This window comes from Rousettus aegyptiacus, unplaced genomic scaffold (genome assembly GCF_014176215.1).
Source record: "Rousettus aegyptiacus isolate mRouAeg1 unplaced genomic scaffold, mRouAeg1.p scaffold_m13_p_4, whole genome shotgun sequence".
Lineage (NCBI taxonomy): Eukaryota > Metazoa > Chordata > Mammalia > Chiroptera > Pteropodidae > Rousettus > Rousettus aegyptiacus.
The window spans coordinates 154,356,881-154,375,095 of record NW_023416307.1 but is presented as its reverse complement, the minus strand read 5'-3'; the positions used below and the strand labels follow the sequence as shown (position 1 = coordinate 154,375,095).

Sequence of the window (18,215 nt, the reverse complement as noted above, 5' to 3'; positions counted from 1 at the left end):
TTAAGTCCTCAGAATATTTTTCAAAATCCACATAAATGTGTAAAAGGTATCAGTTCTCCCTCAATTTGTCTGAATGAATGGCACAAAAATGGGAATCAACAAATGCACAAAATACGTAATAAAAATACTTTTAGGAAAGGGATTGAAAGGTTCTTTTCATGCTTTGGTCTATATTATGCTGAAAAAATATTGGTGCTCTGGTAATTTATTACAAATGTAGCATATTACCCCATGGTTTTCATGGAGGTGAGTAAGTGCTGAATGATGGTGCAGTTACAGTGCGATTCATGTGCTTTTTAATCCTATTCTACTCTGTTTTCTTCTTAAAAACAAGTAGAACTTTTTCCCTAAAACAATTTTTTTTTTCCTTTCTAGTAAATCCAAAGAAAGATAGTGAAAATACACCTGTTAAAGGAGGAACTGTAGCAGATCTAGGTAAAAACCAAACGTCTGTATGCTTTTGTATTGTTTTCTGTCTTGAATATATCAGCTCCTGTGATACTCTTTTCTTTACTAAGAGACGTTACTTTCAAGTGCTGGGCTTTCAGCACAGAGAGTAACTGGCTGCCTTTAGTGACCGTCATGGTTTGGTTTGATACCATATTAGGAAGTTTAATTTCTTGTGATCTATTCTTTCCATTCATACTGATCTGCCTTTGTCTCAGCATGTTTTCCTGCAAACTAGTAAATGTGGTAATATTAGTACCTTAAATCAGAATTTCTCAGTTTCAAAGAAATTGTTGTAATTAAAGCACTTCTATAACCTCTCTGAAATACTTGTTTCACAACATGTGCAAATTGAATTTGCATCTTTAGAACAAAAATCTATTTCTACTTTGGGAGCCAACCTAAAGTTTTCCAAACAGTGTAAAATGGGAATCGCGCATCATTCTTTTACAGTATTTTCAAGTTATGGAATACACTTCAACGAATCAACTAATTCTTGGATGTGCTAGGAGGGTAGAAAAAAAGAGTGTAGTCACTTGTTTGGGTTTAAAAAAATAGGGATAGTTCTCAACATCTTTATTCCTGAGGGTTTCATATGGAGTAATAATCGTGATAATACTTTTTTCATTTGTAGAAAAATTAAAGGAGAACCTAGTGTTTTCAGTGTATTCTAAATATTTGACTTGAAGGAATTTTAGAGCTGGAAGAAATTTTCAAGATCTCCTTATGTAAAAAATGAGACTTCAATTTCTCTGTCTCCTGGTTAAGTGAATTCTCTATTTTAGATAAATTGAATGCTTCTTGCTGGCAGAAAGAGTGGGTGTTTTGGAGAATTCTACTTCATTTCACTTAATACATCCTAATTTGTTCTGGCTTAAAGCCTGTCATTGAACATCAGTGGACAGTTCCATTTTTGGTTATGTCTAAAGTAGAAGCCAAAAATTGTCTTGATGACAGTTTATATAAAGGTAGTATTAAGTCAACTAAATAGAATCACGCCATCTTATCCATGGGGCATACATTTCAAGACCCAGAGTGGATGCCTGAAACCGCGGATAGTACCAAACCCTGTGTGTTCTATGTTTCGTCCTATACAAAACGTATCCAAAGTACTGCGATCTGAACCTTGAAGTTTACATCTTGAGTGCTGTATCTGAGGATGTCGCTGGCGCCAGCTGGGGAGTTAGGGTCTATGGAATTTGAAACTTGTCCTGGCCTTTCATCCGGGGACCGACAGGCTTCACATCTATCATTTAAGTACCTGGCTTTCTGCATTAGCTCCAACCTGAACCATTCCAAGGGTAAATGATCCATCAACTAGGAATTATTGTTCACAGAATTTTTTTCAACTAATCCATATTCTGTCTTATGTGCCACCTAGCTAACTGTACCTAGTATTTTCTTTATTTCTTGCAATCTCAGAAAAGGCAAGATCCAGGGGCTGAGGTGAGAGTATATTTGGCCACCTCTAGGAGGAAGAGAACAGGTATTGAGTATTAGCATTCGGATGCAGTGAGAAGGGTGACTCTCCTATTCTGTTATCAGATACATCTATTTCCATTGGGTACCAAAAGTACCTCAGGGATGGAAATGTGTCAGACCAAAATTAAATGGTATATTTTGACCAGAGAGGTCATTAAGTTGTGCTACCACCATCTATGAGAAGTTAGTTACCCTTTGGTTTACCAAGATCCAAAGGACAAAAATTCAGTCGTGAGAGCCTTGCCTAGATTGCTTGGTGTTAGTCACTTACCAGAGGAATAAAAAGATAGTCCCCGTGCAGAGCTGGATGGCTCATGTTAGGTAGTGCTGTAACGTGCCATGCATTGAATGCCCGTTCCTGTCAGCAGGTGTTTGTCTCGCACTTACAAATGAAGCAACAGTGTCCATATCTGTATATTGCCCGCGTGTCTGCCAGGTTTCATTCTACATGGTTTCATTTCACCATGAAACATGTTCGCTCTGCTTTACACGAGGAGACGGAGCCTGGAGCGGTTCAGCAACATTTCCAGGCGTACAGCTGTCACAGGGCAGAGGCTGACTGTGGTGTCACGGCTCTGCCCCGCCCTGCGCTCTTGTGCGGTGCTGGTCACCTCACCTTCCAGTGTTGCGAAGTCGTCGAGTCCATCCCCACCTGAGGCCCGCCCTTCTGGCTGCTTCCTCTCTGTGGAATGCTCACTTCATCCTTCTCTTCCCTTGTTTCAGCTAAATGCCACCCTTTCAGGGCGGCTTTCCTCTGTTTTCTCTGAAGGGTCTGCCACCTAATCCCTCTTCACAATACATTACTTTGCTTTCATTTTCTGTATCGCAATTTCAGTATCTGATTTCTTTGTTTATTTTCTCTTCCATTCTCTGCCACTGCTGACTAGAATGAAAGCTCCATAAAGAGTAGGGACTTTTTCTTGTTATTGTATCCTTAGCATTTGGACAATGACTGGCACATAGTAGGCACCCTGTGAAATTAGTCGACCGTCTGAATGGTAGCCTTATTTCCTGTTATAATATTATTCACGTTTCTGTCTCTGATGTATATAGGTCGGCAAACTTTTCTTAAAGAGCCAGATATATATTTTAGGTCTTTTGGTCCCAATGTCCTCTGTGACAAATAATCAACTTTGCCAAAAATGTTGTCATGGATAATACATAAACGATCATGGCTCATTCCAATAAAACTTTTATTTATGGACACTGAAATTTAAATTTCAGTGCATTTTTATGTGTCATGATATTATTATTCTATTCATTCTTTAAAACCCATTAAAAAAATGTAAACACTCTTTGTTACTTTCAGGCGTGATGGGAGTCCCCAAACCTCCAGGTTTGGAGATGCTCTGGAAGGACTCAGGATGGGATTCAGCGTTAGAGTTGTACTCATGGCTAATGTATAACAACCGCATAGAAGTGCAAGTAGATCATGGGGGAAAATGCCGCAGACAGGGCGGGAGCGGTCATTTTTATGTTCCCTTCCTCATACGGGGAGTCACACAGTATATTCTTTCTGTAGCAATAAAAATGCAGGAACACACATGCGCGGTTTCTGCCCAGGGAAGCCCATTAGAGGGTCTGCGACCAGTGTCCTGGTTATGTAGGATTCCCTCTGCCAAGTACATGCCAAAAATCCAGGCTTCCGGAAGTAAAGAGTTCCTCATAAGCCACGTTGTTTGCGCAGTCTAAGCGCAGCGAACCATCCTCCTTGTCAGATAACTGTTGAGTAGGAAACAGGCCAAGAGTCAAAATGCCCAGGTTCCATGCAGAAGCAGGCAGTGGGCCACATTTGGCCTGTGGGAAAGTGGTTCCTGACCCTCAGTCTAAACAGCTTGCTTAGTACTTCTCAAATAATAGATTCTTGGAATATTTGTTAAATGAATTAGTTAAAAAATGACCTTTCCATGTTCTCTTTGAACTTCACAATGCCTTAGTCACTGTCAACATCATCATCATTGTTTTTTAAAAAGTTACAGGAATGTAATGAATTATTTGCACCAGAACCTCTTACCCTTTTCACCATGGCACTTTTACTTTTCGCCGTATAAATCAGCTGCCCACGTTAGATTACATGTGGGTTGGCTTCTGTTCTTCTGCGAGGCCAGCTTTCAGGTTCTGGAGTTCCCTATCCTCAGAAGGTGTTCATGCTCTCATCAGGACTTCGTCTTAGGGCGTGACGATAACCTCTTTTCCTTCCTTCTCATTCTTTACTCACATCCTTGGGGATCCAGAATGTCATTACTTTGTTTCAGCAAACCTCGGGAGGCAAGAGCCCCCCCTCAGGCCAATTACCTATTAAGCAAGAGCATGACTAAGATAGCAGCCCAAGCAGTAATTAATTATAAATTCCCTGTTGTTGGAAATTTTTAATTATTTATGCTTTGAATTTCTACTCTGTGCTTCTACATACAATTCTAATTTGCTGAATCATTTGAGGTGAATTTGCTTTAATACGGTATTTCCTGTTCTCTGTTTGGTGTCAGTTATTCAAACCTTAAAGTTTCCAGGTAATCCAGACAGCATTTACCAGTTTTTTAAATAAATGATGTGTTTTGATTTTACAGATGAGCAGGATGAAGAGACAGTCACAACAGGAGGAAAGGTAACGTGAATCGTTTAGTTAGGCCTGGCGCAGGAGTGACTGTCCAGGGTTTTATGTTTTGGGCACTAGGAATACTGAATCAGAAGTGTCCTTAGAAATAGTCTATTTTATGGTCCTTATGATTTTCAAGTTTCTTTTTTAACATACTCCAAAATAATTTGTTTCTTGACGCCAAGAATATTTTTCCCCTTTAATCCTCCCTACCCCCCTACTTTCACCCCGACCTATGAATATTGCCGTTTCCCCTTAAGAACTAGTTCTCTGAAGATGGGGTGTCCCCTCCCACACGCTCACGGCATGCACCCAGGGCCTGGTGCACCTGGGATATAGTCTGTGGCTCCCCCCGGCGCATGAACCCAGGCCCTTCTGCGTGTAAAGTAGATGTGCTAACCATTACACTATGGAGCCACTCTGACCCCCAGAATTTTATCAAAAGGAAGTTCCCATTTTCCTAGATACTGTATGTGAGGAAGCAATGATTTTTAAATTACTTTATTAGCAATACCAGGTTTTTACATGGAATCATTTGTAAAACCTTCATAATTTATATTCTGATATCTATCAGAGGTAATTTTTAGGAGGGGAATTGATTGAGAGTATAGGCCCTCTAGTTGGACTACCTGGAGTTATATCTCGTTTATAATTTTAGCTTTGTGCATCATTTTCTCGTCCACCAGTGGAAGTGATAAGTAGTACCCGCAGTTAGTATTGTCAGGAGTAAATGAGGTGACGCACATGTAGCTGTTTTCAGACACTTAGCTCTCAATCTTTGGGATAGGGGAAACCTTATTATGCCGTTTGAGTATTTTTGAGTCACCTCACAAATAACTTCGGAACTAGTAATTTAAATTTGATGTTAGGATTAGGTAAAACTGAACAGTCCGAAGCAAGCTATTGTGAAAAAAGTTCTGGACTATGAATCTGAATTCCTCAGTGTAGAAACGGCCTTTGTTTAATTACCTTACTGTTGAATCTTAAGAGACATTTACCTTCTCTGTTGATTTCCTCATCTGTAAAAGGGAGGAATAAATCTGCTATGTCATCTGGACATCTTGAGAAGGTACCTTAAAAATTGTGTAAGGCTGTTTTTACTTGAAATTTGTTTTTCTAGTCCTTGATGTTAGATCAGCTTGGTTCATTTTCTGTGGTGTAATATCAGAAGTTGGAGAGCTGTTATCTCTGTAGTTCTTTCTTCTGAACTTTGGCTTCTTTTCTGTAGGAAGACGAGGATTCCAGCAAAGGTGATCAGAGTCGGTCCGTTGACCCTGGTGAAGATAATGTCACAGAGCAGACCAATCACATTATTATTCCTAGCTATGCGTCGTGGTTTGATTATAACTGGTGAGTGGGTCGCTGACATCTGTTAACTTGGTTCTTAGAAGTGGGAAAACATTTTTTGAAGTCATGCTTTGTCATTCTGCCCAAGTCTTCATATCAGTAATCACTGTCACATTGGATGAAGAAGGGTAGAAAGTGATTTTATTTTAACTTTGGAATGTGTTCTTTAAAAGAATTTCAGGATGGAAAGTAGATTGTGTTGTAACTTAGTGTTGTAACATTTTCTAAGCTTCAACCAAAGTCATTTGGAATCAGTTATAATTCAGACAAGCAAATGCTTGAGTATGTAATGATTCTAAAATATCAACATTTATGATATTTTAAAACAGTATAAAGAAATACATAAAAATTCATCTCACTGCTCAGTAATGGGAAATAATAATAGCTTCATTTTAATAGGAACTATTTTAACATTAGGGGGCTTTTCATGTACACACCTTGGTATGTAAAAAAGTTTAAGAAAACAGACCACCTAAGCATTCGCCATGCTATTTACCACAAGCAGCCATTGTGGCATCATTAGAGCGTGGTGCATCATCAGAGCGTGGTGGAAATAACTGGAGTCTAGACATTTTATTTATTGATTACTTAGGAGATGTGACAATTTTATATCAGGCTGATTTGTTTATTTGGTTGGTTTGTAATTTTAAAGTACATGTACCAGAACTTAACCCCTCCAAATAGAGATGAGCTTCTTTGAGGGACTTTAATTGGAAGGTTGTCTATGTACTCCAGTGATGCCCTTACACAGACTCCCGTGGTCTTGTCTGGGTATTTTGCTTGCACTTAATGATTATTATGTTATTCTTTAAGGATAGATGTTATTTTAAATAAATATATATATATACATACACATACACACACACACACACACACACACACACACACACATATATATAATCTGGAAGTCTTTAGAAGCCAACTTAAAGGAATAGGGTGGGTGGTTCACTTGAGCTATACCTTGTTTTTGTCCAAAACCACAAGGTTTGGCTCTGATATCGAGACTGCTGTATACCTTTAAAACCAGCTCTGAATGCTGTTCATAAATGTTTTGAATAAGTAGAAGCCAGAACAGAGTTAAGTATATGGCTCTTTTTTGAACATCATTCTTCATTGCATCAATTATCATGTTAAATTGTTTTTAAATATGTAAGTGTCTTAGTCTTATTTGTAATTACATGTTAAGATTCATAATGCCTTAGGATACACTTGAGAACCTAGCATTCTTTTCCTCTAGAATTAAGATAGGGGAAAGTCATAACACTGTATCATATACAGAAGCACTTGCATTTGCACGATAACGTCTCCATGTCACGCAGCGTGCTTGTAGATGGATGGCGGAGGCATTACCTACGTCCCTCTTTTACGGGTGAGGGAACCGCTGCTTTAGTCGAAGTGTTCCACAGTTGCAGAGTTGATAGTAGAAAGAACTCCAGTTTCCTGATTCTGGACACCTCACTTTTTCTACTGTTTGACTCATCCTCAGAACCTAAGGCATCAGCTGCCAGCACTTCAGATGTGGATGTTGGGGGGTGCGAGGGAAGCGCTTGGATTAAATGTTCTTGTGTGTTTTGCTCTTGGTGCATATAGACGTTTTTTTGTAGGCTTCTCCAAACCTGTAACAGCTAAAGCAATGAGAGGTATATTAAAACTATGTAATTAATTTCTTACAGCTATTCTTATTATAGTAAAACTCGGAAAGTCATTATACATATATCTGTATAGCATTAATTCATCATAGAAATTATCTTTCTAGAATTTTGCAGGTAATTTATTGCATTTATAGTAATTAGCAGTGAGATGCAGTTCAAACAACTTAAATGTTACCAAATAACGAAAGAGGGACTGTTTTTAGTTACATTCACAGATTATTGATTTACTCTTTCCCGTGCAGCCAGTACATGTTGCTTATCTGGAAAGCCGGTGAAGAACTAAAATATGTCATGAGGAAAACCCTATTAATTAGTATTAGCGTCAGAACCTTAGCGCTAGATATACAGTTGATTTGTTTGAATAGTGTGTGAGGCCTGATAATTTTAAATGGTCTCTACACTGCTTATCACCCATAACATTTTTAAAATTGTTTATGCTTTTATCTAACTGTTAAAGATTAGGTCAGTGATCTTTTGAAAAGCGGTGAATCACTGAAATAATTTTAAAAATTTAATTTACCACAAAGTTTCTGGGGGCTGAACAAAAAGGCGCGCTGATGTTAAGAGCTTGAGAAACTGATTATTGTAAATCCCGTTGTCTTCTGGCTGGTCGGTCACTCATTTACCAGTGTGTTGCCATGCCAACCAACTATGATTTTTGTCAGCCAGTTTTCCAAAGAATTCTTTCTTGTGGCTCATCATCTAATCACAATGTATTATGACAACAACATAATAAAATCATTAGCATTCAATGTGTTATTAGAATTTTTGAGTTATAGGAATAGAAAAACTGTATTGGGGATAAGAAGGGGAAAGCTTTCTTTAAATTTATTTTATGCTTTTAATACCCAGGAACTTGTGCAAGATAACTTTGCATGTAGTGCTCAGTTTTTGCATTTATCAGTTTTTTGAAAATTAAACTTAGCCCAAATTTTAAAATTTTTATTTTTCAAAGAGTAGTTTCAGTCCTCTTTTTTTTCCTCTTTCTCAGCATTCATGTGATTGAACGGCGTGCTCTTCCTGAGTTTTTCAATGGAAAGAATAAGTCCAAGACTCCAGAGATGTGAGTGAGATGTGACGACGTTGCCCTGATAGCGTTAATACTTCCATGGCGCCAGCATTTAGACAGATTGTTTGTTTGCATGTGTTTGGCGGGGGGTTCTTAAAGCATACTTCTAGGTTAATCTGCTAATATTTGCAAATATCTTATTCTGTTCAGAACAGTGTTCTTAATGTCTGCTGCACAAAATTCCTTGCTTCAGAGGACATTATTTCAAAGTTTTTTCTTCCTCAACCTCAAGCTACAGTACATGTCAGCTCTTTTATCTAAAGACTGAATTCAGTAACAGGAATTTCCTAAAATGGGTTCAGGTTTTCCCCTAAGTTTTCATCTTGTATGTACATATATGTATTACTGACTATAGATATATATGTGTTATGATCTAGGAGAAAATGGAATCTTTATCTTATTTTCCTGATGAATTAAAAGAATGCTAAATATGATATATTTATGCGTATGAATTGATCTTAATTGCATAAAGTATTGTTATGCTTTTCATTGGAAATAGAAAAACTTTTATTGAAAGGAAGAAGTTTGTCAGGATTATTTTTGCCTTTGCCTGGTGACCCTTAAATACACACTTCTGGAAACCCTTGTCCGTAAAATAACTCCACACCTTTCATGCTTTAAATATCTTTCTGTGTATTATCTTAATAGTGTTAACCTGTTGTGTATTATGTACATGTGACTGCACAAATAGATGTCTCTCATGTTTAAATTGCTAGGGAAGGATAATTTCTTATGTAAAGAACGTGGCATTATAGAGATAATTGAATAATAAATATATTCTGGTGGTATATTATCCAAGATAGTTTGAGATTCTAAGTTTAGATGTCAAAGACAAATCCAGCCTTCTCATACCAGAGCTGTGAAGAGTCACTTGGAACTGGAATCAGAGATTTGGCGTAAGACACCCTGTTTGTTTCCCTAATAGTGTTTCCATCTCTTCAGACATGGTAGATTCTTCCAGCTAATTTGCTCATTGTGAGCATTTATAAGTAATTAAGTATGGCCCGTGGGAGTCTTCTGTTCAACAGCACAGTTTAGCACTTCAGTCTGTTTAACTCTGTAAACACCCCTTTCTGTCTGACACGGGGCCCTTTGGAGCAGCCTGCCTTTTCTGCTCTGACGTAGCTAACCTCCCGGTGCCAGACTCTGTGTTTTACTTTTGTGGCGAGAACTTCTGCTAGGTCTCTATCTTCTTAACACTCTTGTTTTAAGTATTTTGGGGCAGAAATGTTGGGTCCATTGTGGAATCTGTTCTGACTCTGAATCTATTTTTGTTTTTTATATGTTCTTGTTTACTTCTTGAGTTTGGCCTCATGGCTTCTACTCGTTGCCAGCCAGAAGGTATATAGCCATGTCATAGTCAGATTCACCTGTGGCTGAAGGAAGACGTGAGATGTATAGAAATGAGAGGCAGCATGGCTAAAGAGCGCCTACTTTCGACTGAAGTCTAGCTTAGCAGCTAGACTTAACCAGCCTTGTGGGCTAGGACAATTCTTTAATCCCTCTGTGCTTCATTCTCCTCTTTTGTAAATGTGATAATAGACCCTGCTTCTTAGAGAGATTGTGAGGGTTAAATGAGTTACTGCATGGAAAGTGCTCAGAACTCTGCCTGGCACGCAGTAAGTGTTAGATAAATAATAGTATTCCCCCTTTAAACAGGGAATACATTCCCAGACCCCTAGTGGACCTGAAACCCTGGACAGTGCTGAAACCCATAGAGTTGGCCCTTTGTATCCATGGGTTTTGCATCCATAGGTTTAACCAGCTGTGGATCTAAAACAGTATGTTTCAACTGCGGCTGGAGATCCGCAGATGTGGAGGGCCGACCTTCGTTAGGGAGTCAGTCAAAATGCCTGGGCGTTTGCACATCTGTGGGCGAGTATCCATCTCTGTGATCAGTTTAGGTTTGTGTTACTCACATTACCTTCATCAAATATCTATATTTCCTTATCATTTATATATATATATTAGTTAGTAAATAGTTGTTTTTGCAAGCATGACTGTAAATATGCAATACAGTTTTACTGTTATTTGTTGGAATGTTGTCTTTATTGTATTGGTTGTGAGGACTATGCAGACTTTTGGCTCTATGAGTTATTGTTTTCGGAAAGATGTGGTCCACCTTGTGAATGTTGTCGTTGCTTTTTAGATACTTGGCATATCGAAATTTTATGATTGACACATATCGCCTAAACCCTCAAGAATATTTAACCAGCACTGCTTGTCGGAGGAATTTGACTGGAGACGTGTGTGCTGTGATGAGGTAAAGTGTCCGACTCCCCAGACACTTCATGGCAGGTGGTTCCTGATACACAGTTGTCTCTTGTTTAATGATTAAGCTGGATGTTTTCTCGATTAATAAAAATACCATAATCTTACGTCTTTCATTTAAGGGTTGAATATTTGTAATACCTTAGCATTTTTTCCTCTTTTTAAAATTTTATAATCTTTTATTGTATAGTCAAATTATAAAATGACCAGGGATGGAGAGCAGGTTGGGATGGGGAATGGATAAGCTCTTTGCCCTAAATCTATGTGAGGAAAAGTGACTCTCCTTCTAGGAATTTCGTCTGTGTGTGATTACTTTCACCATGGACCTAAATGAGCATTTGTGCTTTCATTTTTGTGATTGAAATAAGTAGGCTTTATATTAGGCCTTGAAGTGCTATATTATCAACATTGTTTTGAGTTTGTAGAAATTGTTCTTTATGCAACGAGTCAAAATTGTTTATTACTTTGCACTGGTTCATAAACTACAGAGAACATGTTTACTTGTCTTTTCATTTTTTTTAATGAGATGCGATAATGGTTATAAAGGAGGTGAGGTATATTCTCCAGATTTTAACCTTTAGAGCTTTATTCTTTAGGGTTCATGCCTTTTTAGAGCAATGGGGGCTTGTTAATTACCAAGTGGATCCAGAAAGTCGACCCATGGCCATGGGGCCTCCTCCTACTCCTCATTTCAATGTATTGGCTGATACCCCCTCTGGGCTTGTGCCTCTGCATCTTCGATCACCTCAGGTAAATTAGTGCCTTTTCTTTAAGTCTGAATGATAATAGACTCTTACTTTCAGCATTCGCATTTAGGAATTATTATTGTCATCATGTGGTAGTGCTATTTCTTACCCGAAAGGTTTTGTTTTCATCTGTCATTAAATGTTTGACCATAAGACTACTTAATGTTTCAGATAGTATTCTCCCATGAATCCCAGGACTATGTCTTATTCTATCGTGTGTTACAGATTTTCTTTCATACTCATGGTTCCCTTTATCAGCTCTATCATCAAAGACACTAATAAACAAGCAGATTCCTCAAATCTGCTAAATTGTTTAAAATTTTCCCCCCTCCCTAACATTTGGAAAGTGGATGTTCATACACATGTTCTTTTGAAAGGTTTATTAATGTCAGTCACATTTGTATAGCATTAAGTTGGAATAATATGCATCCCGACTACAAATTGCCCATCATGGTGAAATGGAAGATCTAAATATTTAAGATCTAAATGTTTTAAATATTTTAGAAAATGACTTGCCTATTTTCTCTGTGACATAAAAGAGGCAGAAAAAAAATGTTTCTTGTATGTTGAAATTTTGTCAGAGGTGTAGGTGAAAGTGTGGGTATTTTATTATTTTTGTAGAATTTCCACCAAGAGTGGTTTAAGTACCAGTATTAAACAGTTTCTAAAAAACTTGCATCCCCAGACTTTGTAGAGGTTAATACAGCTATTTATCGTTCATCTGACTCATAGGTCCCTGCTGCTCAGCAGATGTTAAATTTTCCTGAAAAGAACAAGGAAAAACCAATTGATTTGCAGAACTTTGGTCTCCGTACTGACATTTACTCCAAGAAAACCTTAGCAAAGGTAAGGATTTTGTTCCTTGACACACACGGACTGCAGTCCAGCATGTCTTCTCTGACCTTCTTCTAAGAAGCATCATTTTCCAGAAGAAACTTAATTTACTTTCTATAATGTCAGGAGGTGAGCTTTCTAATTAATCTGATGACATTTTGTAAAAAAAAACAATCACTTATTTTACCATTTTTTCTACATGGTTAGAAGATAGGCCTTTAAAAATAACAATAATATGTTAAAGGAAATAGAGGGAATAAAAAATTTCAACAGAGAATTGGAATCTATAAAAAGAATCAAGTTAATATTGAATAATTGAAAACCATACTTGAAATTAAATCATTAGATGAGTTTAATAGGCTAGATATAGCAGAAGACAGCGTTAGCGAACTCAGGTTAGGAGACATTGAAACTGAAGGACCAAGAGAAACAAACGAGGGCGGGGGAGGTGAGACAAAGAGAACAGAGTACAAGAGAAACACGAGAATCAGTGAGAAGAACTCATATTATTAGAGACCTATAAGAAGGGAAAAAGTGGAGCAGAGTGATGTTTGAAGATGTAGTGGCTAAGAATTTTCCACAACTAATAAAGATACCCACTCACAGTGTCAAGAGAGGCTGAACAGATCCAAATTTAGGTACAAGGACAACCACACCCAGACACATTATGCTTAAAGCTATCTAAAAAACTAACATCTTAAAAGCAGCCAAGGAGGGAGGGGGTGGGAGTGGGGTTGGAGAAGGACACATTAAATTCAAAGGGAACAATAAAACTGATATCTTACTTTTCAACAGAAATGATAGAAGCCAGAGGACAGTGTAATATTTTAAAATGGTGAAAGAAAAACTGTCACTCTGGTGTTCTATAGCTCGTAGAAATATCTTTCTAAATTGAGATTGCAATAAAGACCTTTGCAGACAGACATTAAAAAGATGAGAAGTTATCACTAGCATACCCTCTCATTTCTCATTTAATTACACACCGTAAGAAAACTAAAGGAAGTTTTTCAGGATGAAGGTTAATGATCCCAGATGGAAGCACATGACTCCAGGAAGGAAAAGGATCATGGCAAGGGGTAAAGTTATAGTTAGACATAAAGGAATATAGACTCTTTACACGGTGATCATTTTGGGGAGTTTATTTAAAGGAGAAGGGCGCCTTTTGGATGTTAATTTGAGTGGTCATTACACAGGCGTATAAGTAAAATCATATCAAACTCTGTACTTAAGATTTGTGTATTTTATTGTGCAAATGTTGTACCTCAATAAATGCAAAAGAAAAAATTTCTAAAATCATGCAAAAACCGCAGCAAACATTTCATGGGCCCTGATTCGGTCATGCACTATTCTTTCTGTGAGCCAGTTTTTATCAGGGGGAGGAATACTGACTTAAGCCAGTGGGAATGGAGAAAATCCTTCCTGTACATTGAGGCTGAAAATTGGCGAAATGGTTGCCAAGGACCTACCCAGTAAACAGTATCCATGCCGGGGTCGTACAGATCTTCCCTGTGTTCAGGTTTGGCTTCCTCAGAATTGAGATGAAATGTTAATGAGTTTTGTTCCTGTCGGGACTCCACATCTGGTCGATGGTCACTTCTGATGCTGGTTCATTAAAAATGTACCTTTGGTTATCTTAAAGTAATCCTCAAGGAATGTAAGCAACATATTTTGAGTTACAGCTACTTGCATCTTTTCTTCCACACAAAACAATACTTTAGGACTTAATTTCTGTAATGCTTAGAGTCCTCTTTATATTCTCTAGTTAAAAGACGTATTTTTAGTATTTTTTTTGTGTGTGACTACTTAATGATGTGGAGCAAATACTGTGGAGAACTAGCAAATCATAATTTAATCTCGTAACTTTTACCTCAAGTTCGTAGCAGGCTAACTAAAATAAATTGAGAAACTTTATAGACACAAACAAGGAAATCATAGACCTTAGAAATTTTTTCGTTTATTAAATTGCAATCTCCTGAAATAGTTTTCAGAGAAGGCATAATATTTCAGAATGTGTATTTCAGATTAGTAACATCTGCAGGTAGAGAATAATGTCAAATATACCACGTAGTCCTCTACGAATCTATGGATGGAGCAGATGAATCAAATGACTAATTTTTACATAACAGACTTGGTTTTCTTATACCCCCAATGCTCACAAGAATTGTTAAGTTTTAAGGGATTTTCATGGAAAGGGTGATTTGAGGCTTAGGGAGTCACTTGGGGAATATTTTTTTAATCAAGAGATGTTAAAAATAAGGTAACACGAACTGTTGCAGTTGGAACTGAGAATCCTCTGGGGTGTTCTTGCATCTTTGAAGAAGCACTGCTTTCAAGTTATACCAAATATTTACATTATGGTTATATCATAACCGCTTCATGGTATGCATTAAAATACTGAGCCTTTCTAGCTTCAAAAGGTATTTTCGAATATCAAAATAATAGAAAAATGTCTAAATAGTTTGAGTTTTCTATAGACAACAAGAAATCTTTGAAATAGGCCGGCCTTTCTGTTGGAAGTTTATGTTCTTTAAATGATCCCTTGCTATTACTCAAGGACTTATTTTGACGGTTTGCATAAAACAGCCCCCTGACCTTAGAAAGGAATCCCGCTGAGCTCCACATTCAGCCTCTAGGAATGAAATAACAAACTTCTGGTTGGTTTCTTTAGAGTAAAGGTGCTAGTGCTGGACGAGAATGGACCGAACAGGAGACGCTTCTGCTGCTGGAGGTGAGTGTGTTGATGGCGGAGTCCCTTTGTCCACACATGAGACTGGGGCCGAGTGTCTGTGACTGGCATTTTAAATATGCCTTTGGAATTTATCCTGAAAATTTTTGATCCAGGTAATGAATTTTAATAAGAATTTTCTTGGGCCATCATTTAAATATCACACTAGAGGTGACATGCTGTCTGTCAGTAGTGGGGACCAAGCCTGAGTGTGGGTTATTTTGGCCCAGGATGGTCTTTGTTTTAAACCTGTTGCCAACATTAAATATTGGAGCTTTGCCAAAGTAGTCTAGGTGTCTAACTTTTCCTCAAAAATCGGAAGATCTGGCAATTCTGGGACCTCATTCCACCACATAGCAGTAATTGGCTGGCCTGGAATAGTAGATGCTCCTTTGAAGTAGAGCATTTCTTCAGTGCCAGTTTTTCTTAACTTAGCCCCCTGTTCACTGTAGATTAGTTTCTGAGTCCTCGTATACATTCGAATGTCCAACCTCCATATTTCCAAGGAGTCCAGAGACTAGCTGAAGCTACCTGACACTGAAAAACCATTATCTTCCACTGAAAACATGATCGTTTATGAAAGCAGAAGACTGGTAAACCAGTGATAAGATCTCTCTGTCAGCTAGTTTATCGAGTGCTTATTTGGATTTCTTCTTGTCTTTGGAGATTGTTACAAATTCTTGGACAGGTAGACTTTAGCAATTATTTCTATTCTGAAGAGTAGGAAATAGAGAACATTGGGTTCCATGTTTATTGATTATTTCTGAAGGAGGACCATTTGTCTTTAGTTACAGAACAGCATTTGTTTGGGTAAGATAAAGACTGCATGACACCACTTAGTATTTGTGGTTAGAATGTGCCCGTGGGAGCTAGATTAGAACCGAATGAGGAAGCTTATTTTTAACTCCGCTAGGAGTACTGTTCCCTACAAGGAATAGAAAATCCGACTAGAGGTAGATTAAACCAGAAGGGCATCGGTTGTTTTGTTCAGTTGGATTTCTTCAGATTGGCAATTTCAGTATTCTTTCTGCTACTCAGTTACATCAGCACGTCCTTAGGTTTTCTGTCGTTTAGTTCCATCCTCTTAGCTGTCCGTGTTCTGTGTTATCTTCTGGTCACAGGAAGGCCGGTTAGTTCCAGGCTTCTCATCCTCATTCAAGACCAGAAGAATACTGGGAAAGGCATCTCTGGGGACTTTTCTTCTTGGGCTCTTGGAAGGAAAAGCCCTCATCAGTCTTCTCTTCTAGCTCATTGATCAAAATGAGTCTCACAGCCACCTCGTACTGCATGCAGTGCTGGGAAACGATTTACCTGGCTTTGTAGTTTCAGTGAGGGGGTCAACCTGGAAGAAGTTGATGACCGCTGCTGGTAACTTAGTGACAGCATCTGCACTATTTATAACTATTTATAACGATAACATTGGAGTAGTGAGTTTATGGAATAAGAAAGCCCCTTTCACTGGAGCATTCATCTCATCCAGACTCGTATATTGTGTGGAAAATATGCAAATCAGGCATCAAATTGAAGATTAGAGCAGGTCAGCAGTTCTCAAACTTTTTGGTCTCCCAATGCATTTAGACTCTCAAAAATTATATTGAGGGCTGCAAGGAGTTTTCATTTATGTGTTTGTCAGTATTTCCTGTATTGAAAATTAAAACTATTTGATTGACTTAAAAAGAAAACCCATTGCAAGTTAACACAATAAACATTTTTATGAAAAACAGCTTTTGAAAAAAGATTAATGGAAGTGTGGCGTTACAAATTTTGACAAATCTATAATGTTTGACTTACTAGAATAAAACTGAATTTTCATATTTGCTTTTCCATAAAATATTTCGTTTTACCTTGAAGTACATTAAAAGCTGGATATGTTGTTGGAAACAGCAAGAGTATCTTAGTGGCCTTTTCAGATAATTATGAATATTCTTTCATACTACATTAAAACGTGATCCCTGATAGTTTCTTAAAGATTATTTAAGGGAATCCGTTGGTCTCTCTTGCACTTGATCTTTTATCCGTGTGTGATTGTGCAACATCTTGTATTGATAAGTTAGAAAATATTAGTTTACTGAATTGCGAAGATCTTCTGATTATTGGTACAGTTTCTTAGACAATATTTTAAAAATCTCATTTGATAGTATTACTCCCAGTCTCATCTCATCAGAGAATATCTTTTAAGTAATAGGACAGGCTTTTATGGCAGTTACACATTTCTCAAAATTCTAATTTTCCTTTTAATCATCAGCAACGAAACCAGTTATTTTCCTTGAAATGACATTTTTTGAGAATCCTTGTTTTTGAGAAAAACAAGGATTTACCTGCCAGATATCTGTGTCTCTGAAACCATGGTACATTAGCCATTATTCTAGTAAAAATGGTATTTGCTGAAAATGGTGGCTAGTTGAGCTTGAAACTCAAATAATCCCATCATGCTTTGATGGTTGATAATTAGTTCTCTTTGGTGCCATTTCATAGCACCAAATATTAAAAACATAGGGACTTAGATGTTTAGATTCAATGAAATTAATAGTTTTTGTTATTTCATTAAGCAACTGTTTAAGTGAAGTAGGCTAATTTTGTTTTTGCCAGCATGTGGCAGTGAAGAAGAAGTGACTCCTAAGACATTCCGATGCCACCGCTTTGATTCGTGCTGAGGGGCCAGTGGTTCTCGCAGTGTTGCTTTGGCATCATCAGCACAAACGTCAGAATAATGAGAAAGGCTAAGTCCTAGTAGTGATATGAACAGTTTGGATCTCTCAGCCCGCCTGATAGACTCTGGCGCCCCATGGGTGTCCGGACCATGCTCTGAGATACACTGAGCCTGGTGATGTTTCGCGGTTCTGTGTTGCTTTGACTTGGTTTTTCGAGTTGTTCCAACAGTTGTGGTTCCTTAAGAAGTTTTAGTGATGTATTAACTCTTTTTTTACACTGCTCTTCTACTTTTCCTTGTTCTCTCTTCGCAATCTTCCTCCCTCTCTTCCTCTCAAAATTCAAAACGACTTCTTCTTTGTGAGTCCCACTATTTTAATTTATTCTCCTCAAGTAT

The 18,215-nt window shown here is 37.8% G+C and overlaps 1 protein-coding gene across 1 annotated transcript in view; it reads left to right on the top strand.

The window, feature by feature from the left end:
• SMARCC1 (SWI/SNF related, matrix associated, actin dependent regulator of chromatin subfamily c member 1) overlaps positions 1-18,215 on the top strand; it is a 123,671-nt gene that overhangs the window by 49,326 nt on the left and 56,130 nt on the right. The window contains exons 12-19 of the mRNA XM_016149805.2: positions 376-435; positions 4,497-4,534; positions 5,754-5,875; positions 8,516-8,587; positions 10,743-10,856; positions 11,461-11,614; positions 12,343-12,456; positions 15,113-15,172. Of these exons, the coding sequence (XP_016005291.2) occupies positions 376-435; positions 4,497-4,534; positions 5,754-5,875; positions 8,516-8,587; positions 10,743-10,856; positions 11,461-11,614; positions 12,343-12,456; positions 15,113-15,172 (734 nt within the window). The remainder of the gene's footprint in view (positions 1-375; positions 436-4,496; positions 4,535-5,753; positions 5,876-8,515; positions 8,588-10,742; positions 10,857-11,460; positions 11,615-12,342; positions 12,457-15,112; positions 15,173-18,215) is intronic.